The sequence below is a fragment of the Rhinolophus sinicus genome, linkage group LG06 (assembly GCF_036562045.2).
Source record: "Rhinolophus sinicus isolate RSC01 linkage group LG06, ASM3656204v1, whole genome shotgun sequence".
Taxonomy (NCBI): Eukaryota; Metazoa; Chordata; class Mammalia; order Chiroptera; family Rhinolophidae; genus Rhinolophus; species Rhinolophus sinicus.
In genome coordinates, this window is record NC_133756.1 from 119,287,878 (window position 1) to 119,300,664 (window position 12,787).

The 12,787-nt window shown below is 41.1% G+C and overlaps 1 protein-coding gene across 8 annotated transcripts in view; it reads left to right on the plus strand.

Moving 5' to 3' along the window:
• Positions 1-12,787, plus strand: part of C2CD3 (C2 domain containing 3 centriole elongation regulator) — a 114,217-nt gene that overhangs the window by 59,042 nt on the left and 42,388 nt on the right. For all 8 annotated transcript variants that reach the window (XM_019744372.2, XM_074335778.1, XM_074335781.1 and 5 more), the window contains 4 exons: positions 2,626-2,894; positions 3,434-3,523; positions 6,453-7,064; positions 10,359-10,697. In XM_019744372.2, coding sequence (XP_019599931.2) covers positions 2,626-2,894; positions 3,434-3,523; positions 6,453-7,064; positions 10,359-10,697 — 1,310 coding nt within the window. The remainder of the gene's footprint in view (positions 1-2,625; positions 2,895-3,433; positions 3,524-6,452; positions 7,065-10,358; positions 10,698-12,787) is intronic.

Here is a 12,787-nt window from a genome sequence, read left to right on the forward strand (position 1 = left end):
AAGAGTCGGACTTATCAAAATACCTAACAGAGCTGAAAATTATTCTGGTCACAGAGAAGAACTTATATGCAAAGGCATGGAGGCATGAAACTTGTGTATCTACAGTACCTGTTCTTTGTAAGACCCAGCCAAGGTCAGAATTCTTAAATATGGTATTAAATTTAATTGGCAGAGAAGGACTTGGAATTTAGATGCTCAGTAGATCTGAAAGAGACTAAATAATAGATAAGAAACTCAGTCGTCCCTTTCTCTGGGGACCTGTGAGGAAGCTCAGATTGTTCGGCAAGCGGTTTGTTGTCAGTCCCACAGTGGGTCTGTGTTACATTTTCAAGAAGGAAGGGCGAGAAGCCAGGCCAGTCTCATACTACATTCTTCTGGTGGGTTGGGAGAGTTCCACAGGATGTGAGACAACGCGTGGTATGATGGAAACAGAATAGCACTAGAAATTGGACCCATTGGCTTCTCGTCCCACCCGTCTCCTACTAGCTGTGCATGATCTTGGTCTAATTTCTTTACCTTTCAGAGTGTCTTTATCTGAAAATGGAAATTATGAACACCTCCCCTGATTTTCTAAGGATTACTTTAAACATGAACAAATATAAAGTCGCTTTATAAACGACCAACTTCTAGACCAATATATGGGTTTTTGTGATTACTTCCATTTGTATAGATAATTAATGTTACTTTTATTAGCCAGTAGAATGTAGTAAAATGAGAAATAAGTTTTATATTGAAGAGAGGAATTCTTGGTGTTCTAAGCTTCCTCCTTTGAATCATCGCTCTGGTATCAAGATAGCAGGTACTGTGAACTAAAGCCTCTCTCACCAGGAGACACTAACCTTCATTTATGTGCCAGTGGTCTTCCTGAAATACATTTTCAGTGTCTATGTAAAGAAGGCACTTCTTTCTTATTCACTTGAGTCTTCTGACTCACCTGATCTTTAACTGAGAGTGAGTAGAAAGTTCCTTGAACATAGCCAGCGGTTTTTAAGTTCCATGAGGGTAGGAAATTATGGTTATCTTACTACAGTATATCTAGCTTTGAACCCAGTGCATAACACCTACAGCAGACGCTCAGCAAGTAATTATTGAACGAATGAATACAGACCAAGTTGGGGCCCAAACTTTTCTGTCATATCACTGCCATCTCTGAGAGTTCCCTGGTAAGAGTCTTTTTACTGCCCATAGGCAGGTTCTCTGCTTTGTGTATACCAGGGGTGCCAAAAAAATGTATACACATGACTTGTGTTCATCTTTTGTTATCGGTATATATTGAGTATTACCATTTTAATACAGCTGTATCCTTTCTTAAAATGTGTATACATTTTTTTGGCACTCTCTGTATTATCTATTCTAATTTTTTTACAACACTGAGTAGTTTATCCTTATTTTTTAGCCACTGCTAACATCTGATTTATTTCCATCTTATTTTTCCTAGGCGTAATATATATTTCATAGTATGCTGTTGTATGGATAGATACCAATCTACTGTTAATGATCATTTTGGGTTAATTTCTTTAGAAAATGAAATTGCAACAGATACTAAAGGATACACACCTTTTGTATCTATTGTATCCTTATACTTTCCTCATTTTGGCAAATAGGAAACTGAAACTTGAAAGAGGCTGCATAACTTGTCCATGGGCGCACAGTAAATGTGTGGCCAGGATTCAAACCCAAATGTGTATAACTCCTCTACTGATGTATATACCAAAAATAGTAAGAATTTTAGAGGAAGGAACCCTAAAGTTGGCTTCAAAAGGAGGCGACCTCTTTGCTTAAATGTCAATTTTATACCGTTGGGGAATTTGGGGTCAGGAAGTTTGTCTCATACCCACACACAAAAGATATGACTACTCTTTATGAGTATCACTTAAAGGTGGGCAGATTTTGTCTGTACATTGTGGAACATCTGTACTGAGAAAGAGAAAAGCGGCCCTCGACATCTGGGAACTGATTTGCCACTCATAGCTAGGCTTTGGTGTTTTCCTGTTGAGCATAAACGATCTCACAGAACCCCAGCCTCTGACAAGGCTGCTCTGTGACCATGCTCAAGTGAGACAAAAATAAGACTATGCCATAGTCTTGTGTGAGCACAAACCAAAAAAGGTCATTATGAAAACCACAGAATACCCAGCATTCCTCCACCGTGGCTAACGTGAGTGATTGCTGCTGCTTTACAAATTACAGTTTTAACCTTATTCTAGTCTTCCCTCCTTCTAGGTAAGATTCATTAACAGCGTCCTCGAACACTCCTTCAAATCACGTAACATGAACCGAGTGCTATAAGTCCTTTCTGATACCTTCTTACTAAGATGCCCCATGATTCCCTAGGGTGTGTGTTCTCCCTCATTGCAATGGACAGTAAGCCCAACTTGTTCAACTACAATTGGTTCCTGGTTGTCTTTGACTGAAAGGCGTTGACAGTACAATGGAGTGTCCTTGGAGTGACACTTTGGTAGACAGATGAATGTTCTCTTCCCACCCCCATGCACACACACGCTGATAGCCAGATTACTGAGAGCACACTGTGGCACTGCCAAAAGCATGGGAGAAATGTTTTCTAGGCAGTCAAGCTGATTTCTGATATTACCTTCTTCTCCTTCCCACCCTTCTCCCCTACAGGGCTTTGGCTGAGCAGGAGCCCTCTCTCCAGTTCAGTGCTACAGTTGGGGTCAATGCCTTTGTCACCATTCATCTGTCCTTCCTGCCCAAGACAGAACAGCGCCAAACCCGCCCTGTGGCCTGTACCTTCTGCCCTGAGTTCTCCCATCATGCCGAGTTCTCGTGTAACTTAGTAACTCAGCACTGCAGTGGAGAGGCCTGTTTCCTGGCAGAGCTGTTAGAGTTTGCAGAGGTCACTTGTGCTATTTATCATGAAGATACCAAGTCAGGTGAGCACGAAATGACTCATCACAACTAGAATTAAAAGGGGCTCTGTGTTGAATGTTATAGCCTTCCTAGGAGATACATGCTGAAGTATTCAGGGGTGAAGGGTCATATTCTCGGCAGCTTACTTTTGAAGTATATAGCAAAAATAAGTAGAATATGTATTGTGTGTGTATGTGTGTGAGAGAGAATGTAGAGAGAGAGAAAGCAAATGTGTCAAGATGTTACTAGGTGAATCTAGCTGAAGCGTATATAGAAGTTCATTGTCATATTCTTGAAGCTTTTCTGTATGCCTGAATTTTTTTCAAAATTAAATGATTTAAAATTATATTTACACACACACACACACACACACAACTAATGATTTAATTAAAAATGATTTAGAGGGCATTTAAGCTTTGACTGGAGTAAGATGATCTCTAATGCATCTTCCAACACGGAGATTTAGCGAGTATATATGGAGGGTTATGTGAATATATGTAAGTATAAACTCTTTGGTCAGTAAACCACCAAAGAATTTCTCTTTTTTTGTTTGTTCTGACAGCCAGTGATATAACCAGTATCCAGTCATTCAGAGAGTATCTGCTCGGAGTAGTAAAGGTTCCGACAAAAGAGCTGCTAGTCAAGAGATCTGGTAAGGACTGTAGATTATTCTAATCCTGCCCTTCCCCATTCACTTTCCTGCAAGAGATCATCTTGTCTGGCTCCCTTGCAAGATATGCAAAAGGAAACATGACCCCTTAGTACATGCCGCTAAGTTCTCCCCCAGTTACCTCACAAGTTTTCCCAAAAGCATTTGAAGACCTCTCCTAATCATATCAAAACTCTTCTGATAAAGCAAAGAAGCTCAAAACATTGTACTGTCATCTTATTCTAGGAAAGATGATGATGATGATGCAAATAATATGGCGGTATCCATTACGTTATATAGCACTTGGTGAAATGTTTTCTTAGAACTTGTTTGAGCCTTGTGATAACCCTGCCTGGCAGAGATACAGAACGTTATTCTTTTCTTTGACAGATGAGAAAACTTAGGTTCACAGAGGTTAAGTGATTTGCCAAAACCACACAGTTAGTGAGTGGCAGTACTGAAAATCAAATCCAGCTTTGCCCATTCTCTTTCGCTATACTCTCCTTTCTCACTAAAGAGAGAATAAAGATAAGAGGTGAAGACACAACCACCAAGGCAGTTGGGAAATATTGGTCTCCTCCTACTTATTACTAGCTTGGTGACCTTGACAAAGTGACTGTGACCTCTCTCAGCCCCAGTTTTCTTAGCTCCTGGATGGAGACAGTGAATCCTGACAAGTCTACAAGGTAGGAATTGACTAAATAGGATAGATAAAGTACTTGATACATAGTAGGCACTCAGTAAATGTTTGTTTTGCTTCTCTTGCCCGTTTTCCTCCCTAGGATTGTGTAATCTAGTTTACAAAATTCTGTCACACATCTCCCAAGTTTAATTATAAATTGAAATTTGAGCAGTACTCTAATAAACAGGTACGATGTGCCTGCCAGAGAGAAGTCTGTGCAACTTGATAGAGGGTTTAAGTCTCACTTCTGTCACTTACTGTTAGTGATCTAGAAAAAGTCACTTCGTCTCTCAGATTCATAGTTTCCTCATCTGTAAAAATGGAAACAATAAGGTCTACTTTGCAAGATTACTGAACCACTCCATGAAATTACACATGTAAAGGATCTTGGCATGGGGCTCGGCACACAGGAAACCTCAGTTTCCTTCTGAAATGTACTACAGAGTTTGTCAAGCAACAGGCACCATCTGGGAAGTCCCATCTCTACAAATCAAATTTAACCCCTTGGAAATAAAACCTTTTAGACAGTTTGGGATACATCATTTACCTTTGTTTTCAGAGTATTCTAAAGTGAACATTCTATTTTCTTTCCTCCTGCCGATAATCTCAATTATAGAATCATCTAGCAGTTCTTAAGTGCTGAAATGGTGTGAAATGTTATGTGTATGTGCATTTCTGCATTTTTCTGGAGATAGTAGCTTTCATTAGAGCCATAAAGGTCTGTCACCAAAAATTGTTAAGAACCACTACTAGGCCGTGGGGAAATTAATACTCAGGGAGGAGGAGTTATTAAAGCTAAGGCCATAGGTGCTTATACTGGCCAAGCCAGAGGAGTCTTAGAGATCAACATATTCATCCTCCTTATTCAACAGATGAAAAATAGGAAGGCCCAGAAAATTATACCTTTTCCAAAAGTCAGAAAGCCTTACGTGACCTTTGGCAAATTAATTTCAGTAAGTCTTAATCTTCTCACCTATAAAGTATAATTAATGGAACCTTTCTCAGAAAACTGCTGTGAATATTATTGTACCAATCCACAGTTTGTTTTACATAATTGTGAAATCCAAAAAGGTCAGAAAATCGGAAGTTTTTTATTAACTCATTAAGCAGCCAAATCTGACCTCAACTGACAGACTGTTTAGTCTTTAATTATGCCTTAAGCCACCCTGATTGTATAAAGTTTGGTTGGAACACATTATGGACATTCATTTACATACCGTCTGTGGCCACTTTCTCACTACAGCAGCATAGATGAGTAATTGCAACAGAGACCATATGACCCAAAAGCCTAAAATATTTCCTGTCTGGCCTTTTACAGAGTAAGTTTACCAACCTCTGACTGTTATGATCACTGACTGTTATATAATATTCACTTTATATACCATATCACCTTTCTAAAATCTGAAAAATCCTAAATTCAGAAACAAATCTGGCCCTAAGGGTTTCAGATAAGATATTGTGACCCTATCGTAGGTGGAGTGTAGGCTTTGGAGCCAGCGAGACCCAGGTTCAAACCCTAGCTCTGCCACTCAGTGGCTGTGATAACTTGGGCAGGTCTCTGGATTTCCATTTTCTCTTCTGTAAAGTACAGGTTCTTGTCCCACTTAATTCTCAGCACTTCACAGGGTTATCAGGAGAATTAAATGAAGTAATACATATTACTAAACACTAGGAGAATATCTGACACATAGTGAATACTCAGCAGAGTAGCTGTTACTACTTTGAAATCTACTGCCTGGTCCTTGGTATATGTTCACTACGTGGCAGTGCCTTGGTGGAGGACCTGGGACTAGACGCCAGATTTCCTGATTTCATGTTCCTTGCCTTTTTGATCGTACTCATAGCACCACAATAACATTTCACATTTTTTTAATAGCACTTCTCTTTGAAAGCTCTTCTCAAACCAGTATCTCATTTGATGATCTTAACAACTTTGTCTGGTAGGCAAGATCAGCACTCATTTTCCCATTTGTCAAGTAAGGAAACGAAGGCTAAGAGAAATTAATGGCTTATCCAGACTGAACGACTGGTTTGCGGCTGAGCCAGGGAGAGAATCTCCGTCTTCCAGCTCCTCGCCTCTGTTCTTCCACCTGCTCTCATTACCTTTCAGGGGTCAGATGAAACAATGACAATGCACTGCGAACATGTTTTCTGTTCTGTCTTGAGCCAAGATGATGGTGGCTCTGGGCTGGAAAGTGGGTCAGTCTTTTTACTTTTAAGACAATAATTGAACATCTTTTCTCCCATAAGGGATCACAGGATGGTATCCTGTCATTTTACCAGAAGATGGGGTCGTGCCTCACGGCTTGGAGCTCATGCAGAAGATTGTGGGTGGTCTAGAGCTTTCAGTTTCCTTCACCCATCCTGGAGACAGAGAGCGGGTGTTGGAAGCGGCTGAGCTGTTAGGCTGGAGCTTTGAGAAGAACCTGAAGGATCTTGTCAAGATGGACGAAGAGGAGCCAGCACAGCCAGCCACTATCACCATCGCCACACCGCGGCTCTGGCTGCCCATCCATTGCGTGCTGCTTGCCGGCCAGAAGCACATTCACAAGAGCACATATTTCTACCTCCGCTACAAGCTGTATGATCATGAAGGCTTTTGGACCCCTCTTAAGAAGCCTAAGGAATCTACAGACAAAAAGCAGGTCATGGTCACTTTTAAGGCATCCAAAAGAGCAGAAGTCACTAGGGGCCCTTCACTGCTTTGGTACTTCAGGGAGGAGAGATTAGAGATCCAAGTGTGGCGGGCTTATGGCAATGACAGTGTGGAGAGGCCCCACCAAACGGACAGCTGGATTGGCTCCGCCTATGTGGACCTGGCCAGACTTGGAGAGAGGACAGCAAGGACACTAACTGTCAGCGGTAAGTGAAGACCCAGCCTCAGCTCTTGTGCTTTGAGCACATGCTCTGTGACACATGCTGTGTGAGACATGCTTTCAGGCATGATTTTATTTGATCCTCTCAGCAATCCTGTGAGAGAGGTATCAGACCCATTTCACAGTCATGAAAATGGAGGCTCAGAGAGGCTGGGTAACTGTCCAGGGTCACAGGCTAGTAAGTGTTCTTTCCATTATTGTGTGCTAACAGGTTAATGGTAATTTAGTAATGCTTATCGTAACTAAAGAGATTTCCAAAGAAAGGTTTGCTGGCTGCTTAAAAAGGGGCATTCCCTAGAGACAGTATACCTTGGTGGGACCACCACAGCTCTAAGAACTGGGTGAACTTGTAGCGTTAGCGTACATCCAAATGTATCCGATTTTTCCACCTAACATGGTGCCTACAACCTTGTAAGTACTCAGTTACCATGTGTAATATAATGAGTGACTTTAGGGGACTGCCTTTATCCACATGTAGGCGAGCCTGTATGATAATCTAGAATGCTAGTTTTTTATATACACTGAAAAGCATACCTGCTAATGAAATTAGGATGTGCTTTCTGGTCAGCACATCTTGGAATCATGAAGAAAATCTAAACAGTAGTAAATTGGTTCACAGTATAGAAAGGAAAAAGATAACATTTTGCAATTGGCATTATGTACTAGGTACTTTTCTTTCAAACATTTGTTCAATACTTGGTACATGTACTTGCCTCTGGAGATTCAATGATGAGTAAGAAATAGTCCTTGACCTGAATAAGTTTATAGTCTAATGGGACAACAGAGTAGCAAGTAAACAGTTACAGCGAAGCATAAGAGCTGGGAGGAAGGTTTTTTCAGGGGTGCTATGAGCACAAGGACGTAGCATCTCTTGGTTTAAAGGACAGCATCTTAGGGAACGGGACTCGAGTTTCAAAGGATTTAGGAAAAAGCCAAGAAAAGGGGGAAAGAAGGATATTTTAAAAGGGAACAGCATGTGTGAAGACAGAGGCAAGAAGCAGTTTGATACGTTTTAGGCACGATAAGTAATTTGGTTCTGCAGGATCCTAAATTACGCAGGTTGGGAAATGATGGGAGATGAAGCTGGACAGGTGGACGAGACAACTACTACATTGAAGGCTGCTTCTAAGAAGAAGAGTTTGGACTTTATTCTGAGCTATGGAAAACAATTATAACGAGTTCTGAATAGAAGAGTGACATAGCTTTGCATACGAGAAAATAAGTGTAGCAACTATAGTGCAGAATGAATAGGAGATGGCCAGACCAGATTTTTTTTACAAACATGCTATTTATTCACCATAACATTCCTGTAAGGTTAGTTATTTCCCACTCTCGCCATGCAGTTGAAGAAACAAAGTCACAACCCAATTTTAGTTGTTGCCTTGTGCTCTGACCATGTTGTTGAGCAGGTCACCCTCGGAAGGAGGAGAACTGAGTATCTGGGTGATCATCCCAGGTTCTCTGGTTCTCGCTGGACCCAGCAGGTGTAAGTCTGGCTCTATTGAGCAGCTCATCAAATTCCATGTGCCCTGTTTTATCTGGGCTGGTGGCTTAGAGTCGCCTTAGAGATTGCAGAAAAGGGCCTTGAAGTGAGCATTGCTCACTTGAACTAAAGTTCATAAAGACAGACTTTTGTTGTTGTTGTTAGTTTCAGGTGTACAAAGCAACATAACAGCTAGACATTTACACCCCTCACAAAGTGATAACCGCCCTCCCCAAAGCTACTACCCCTCTGACATCTTATATAACTGTTCTAATACTATTGACTATCTTCCTTATACTATACTTCTCCTCCCGTGACTACACTCACACACACACACACACACACACTTTTGGTTGACAAACAACATGATTCTACTTCAGCCTCCGTTGTATAGCGCATCGGTTATGCATCTAAATAGTCTATGACGTGATGCCATTGCTAAGTCCAGTGTCCAGTGCCCACCTGGCACCCACATAATCTTTACAACATTGTTGATTATATTCCTCATACTGTATTTCATATCCCCATGACTATATTGTGTCTACTAATTTGCTCTTTCTAATCCCTTCACCTCCCCCATCCTCTCCCCACTCCCATCTGCTGAAGAAAGTGGGTTTGGGACACTGAATGTGGATTTAAGGATCAGAACTCAAACACAAGTACCTCTTTCTATTGAGTGATACCAAAGGTGGTCTTTAACTTTTAAGATCATCCATGTACCTCATACTTCTCCACATCCCACCAGTCTAAGCTTTTTATGCTCTTGTAAAAGGGCCTTGTATAAGGTGTGGCATTTGATGCATTTGCTGAGTGAGTCAGTCAGTCCATCCAACCGTCCTTCCAATTACTGTTAAGTTTCTGGAGGATAAGGATTTAACTCTGTTGTTTTTGGTGTCTTCCCTCCTGTGACTTGCCCTTAGTTTCTGCTTGTGATATTCATAATTTATTCATTGCGTGAAAGAAAACAGGTTACCTAAAAATAGAAGAAGACAGGAAAGGTTCCATCTTACTGCTATCTGTGAATCCATTAACTCTGTTTTCCTGAATTGATTCTAATGAAGCAAACTTTGAGATTCTGAAAGAACTATTAGTACCTTCTACTTTATAAATAAAATCTCATGTTAACATCCAGCAATCCAGGAAAGCTCAAATCCCTAGGTTTAAATCTGCCCCTTAATGAAAAAGTCATCTTGGCACTTACTAACCCCTCTGAGATTCTGGCACATGAAAAACACTCAACAAATATTAATTCCTTACTTTTCTTTCTTGCCTCCTCTGCCACGCTGTCCTTCTTCCTTACAAATGATCTCCAGGTCTACTGCCAGAACATATTTAGTTGGTGAAACAGGCTAAACTCTGAGTATCAGGGCAGCTCCCTGATGAGAAGAAGGCCTAAGAACGAGTCAGTGGAACATGTGGAAGAGAAGACAGGCCACTCCTGATTTCATAAAAGTATTGGACTTTGAAGGGGCTTCAGAAGTCGTCTAAGTCTAGTTGCCCCTCAGCACATAAATCCCTTCCACGATAGCTCTTCCTGGTCGTCATTTGCTTTTGGCTTCAAATCAGAGCTCTCACTATTTTCCATTATTGGAAATAGTGTGTATATTTGGAGGAGGGGGAGTAAAAATTTTCCCACTGTATACTAACTTTGCAGGGTTTTTTGCAAATTGGTATTTGGGGCCCGTAGGCCTACCCAAACAGAAAGGGCCATCAGCACTGTCGTAGATGTGTCCTCCCCGGTCTGAGAGTGTCCGTGGTGTCTGCTGGCATGGCTGATTCTCCTCCCTCCTTTTGCAGGTGTGTATCCTCTATTTGGACGAAATGCTTCCAACCTCTCAGGAGCCATCTTACGAGTTCATGTGGTTCTTTCTCCTCTTTCCCCATATCCTGAGCCCACTCATGAGCTGGACTCAATGGACTGCAGTAGCCACAGTGAGTCTGAGCAACCCCCCAGAAGGAATGATGAGATTCAGCTCTCTCCACCACCTGGCCACCAGAAGTCTCCTGCCTCCACCCAGGTTCCCTGCGATAGCACTGCCACTGGAGTCTGTCCGGCCCAGGAGGGCCCTGCTGAGTTTGATGGAACTTTTGCAGTCAGTATCCTGGTAGAAAGAGCAATGCACTTGAGCTTGAAAGGTATGCTCTGCTCACTTATCCAGAAATATATATCTGACTCCTCAGGCTATGGTCCTATCTTCACAGATCTTTCAAATTGTGGCAGGATCTGCCAGAACTATTAACTATCTTAATCAGTAATTATGTTTCTCAAGCATAAAGGTTTAAGCAACATGAAAGCCTTTCTGAACATATGTGGACCTTGTCAGTTTTCCTTATTTGACATATCATAAATTTCGCAGTCCAGAAACCTGAGTATCAGCTCAGATACTTCTCTTTTCCTTATCGACCATCAAATTGTCAGATTCATTAGATTGCTCTCTCTCTCAAATTTTCTTAGATCTCGTCCTTCTTTTCCATTGCTATCAATTCAGGTCTTCTTCATTATGCAGCTAGGGCCAAGGTATCTTAACACAGGATCTATAAAACCGCCAAGGGAGCCAAGGATTAAAATCAGGGCTGGTGAATTGGATAGGAAAATAATTACATCTTAACTTTTTTAACGTTTAACTAAAGTTTAACATTTCCTCTAATTGTGAATGTAGGCAATAGACTCTGGTAATATTAACAGTACCTGTGACGTTGTCAACAGTAGAAATCACAGGTATTTCTGTATCTCATTGTAGTTATTGCAGATTCTTAGAAAATCACTTATACCTATTATTTCAAAGTTCAGTAATTAAACCTACAGTCAGATCTTATTATACATTAGTAAAGCATATATATTACCATATCAAAGTTTTCTTAGTGTTTCAATAAATATGTCAATATAATTTGATTTTTATGTAATCCTGTGGATTTTACATTATGAATTTTTTTTAAAAAGCGCTGTTAAAAGCAGAGCCCCGTAGGCGGCCGGGTGGCTCAGTTGGTTAGAGCACGAGCTCAGGGCTGCGGATTCAATTCCCACATGGGCCAGTGAGCTGCGCCCTCCACAACTAGATTGAAGACAATGAGCTGCCGCTGAGCTTCCGGAGGGGCGCCAGAGGGCTCAGTTGGTTAGGGCGCGAGCTCTCAACAACAGGGTTGCCGGTTCAATTCCTATATGGGATGGTGGGCTGTGCCGCTGCAGCTAAAGATTGAAAACGGCAACTGGACTTGGAACTGAGCTTTGCCCTCCACAGCTAGATTGAGGGATAACGACTTGGAGCTGATGGGCCCTGGAGAAACACACTGTTCCCCAGTATTCCCCAATAAAATTAATTTTTTTTTAAAAAAAGAGCCCCATAGACCTCACCAGACAGCCAAAGGAGTCCATGGCAGAAAGAATCCTTGTCCTACCTTTACTCAGCTTATAATCGCTCCTAAAATTTTCGCTTTGCCATCACCCATCTCTTTTAAAGCCTGGCTAATTCCATCGCTGTCTTAAGACACAACTCAAGCACTGCCATTTACTAGAGAGTTTCCCTGACATCAAGGCCCCCCACAGTACTAAAATTTTCTGCATGGTTTTCTTCTCCACTAGATATGAGCTGTTTAAGCTTTTCTTATTCATTCATTCATTCATTCAGCAACAAAACTTTTGTAGTATTTGCTATGTGCGAGCACTGTCCATGGTGCTGAGAATAAAGTAGTGAACAAAACAGATGGAAATCATGCCCTCGTGAAGCTTACATTCTAGTAGGAATATATTCAGCTCTGTTTCTTTGCCAATATGTTTGTGTGTGTGCGTGTGTGTGTGTGTGTGTGTGTGTGTGTGTGTGTGTGACTTTGACCAAGTTATTGTTTCTTTCTGTACCTTGGATTTCTCAGATATAAATGGCTGGGTTTAACAGTTCTGAGATGTATGATGGCTATGAGAGCCAGAAACGATAGCCTTACGAATCCAGACGTTTCAATAATCTTTGTGTATCAGAGGCCGTGAAACATTTTATCTCAGGACAAACTCTTCTCCAAGTACAGTCTTGCTTTGCTGTATTAAAGATACTGAGATCCCAGATGAGTAACAAAATTGGCAAACAGTTTTTGCTTTTTTACTGGCCCACCAGAGCAGCCTATTTTTGACAACTTGATATATAAAAACTGATTTTTTTAAAAGAGAAAAATCAATGCATGAATGAATTTAAGGAAAGTACATAAAACCTTTGATTTTTTTACAAGAATTATTTTGG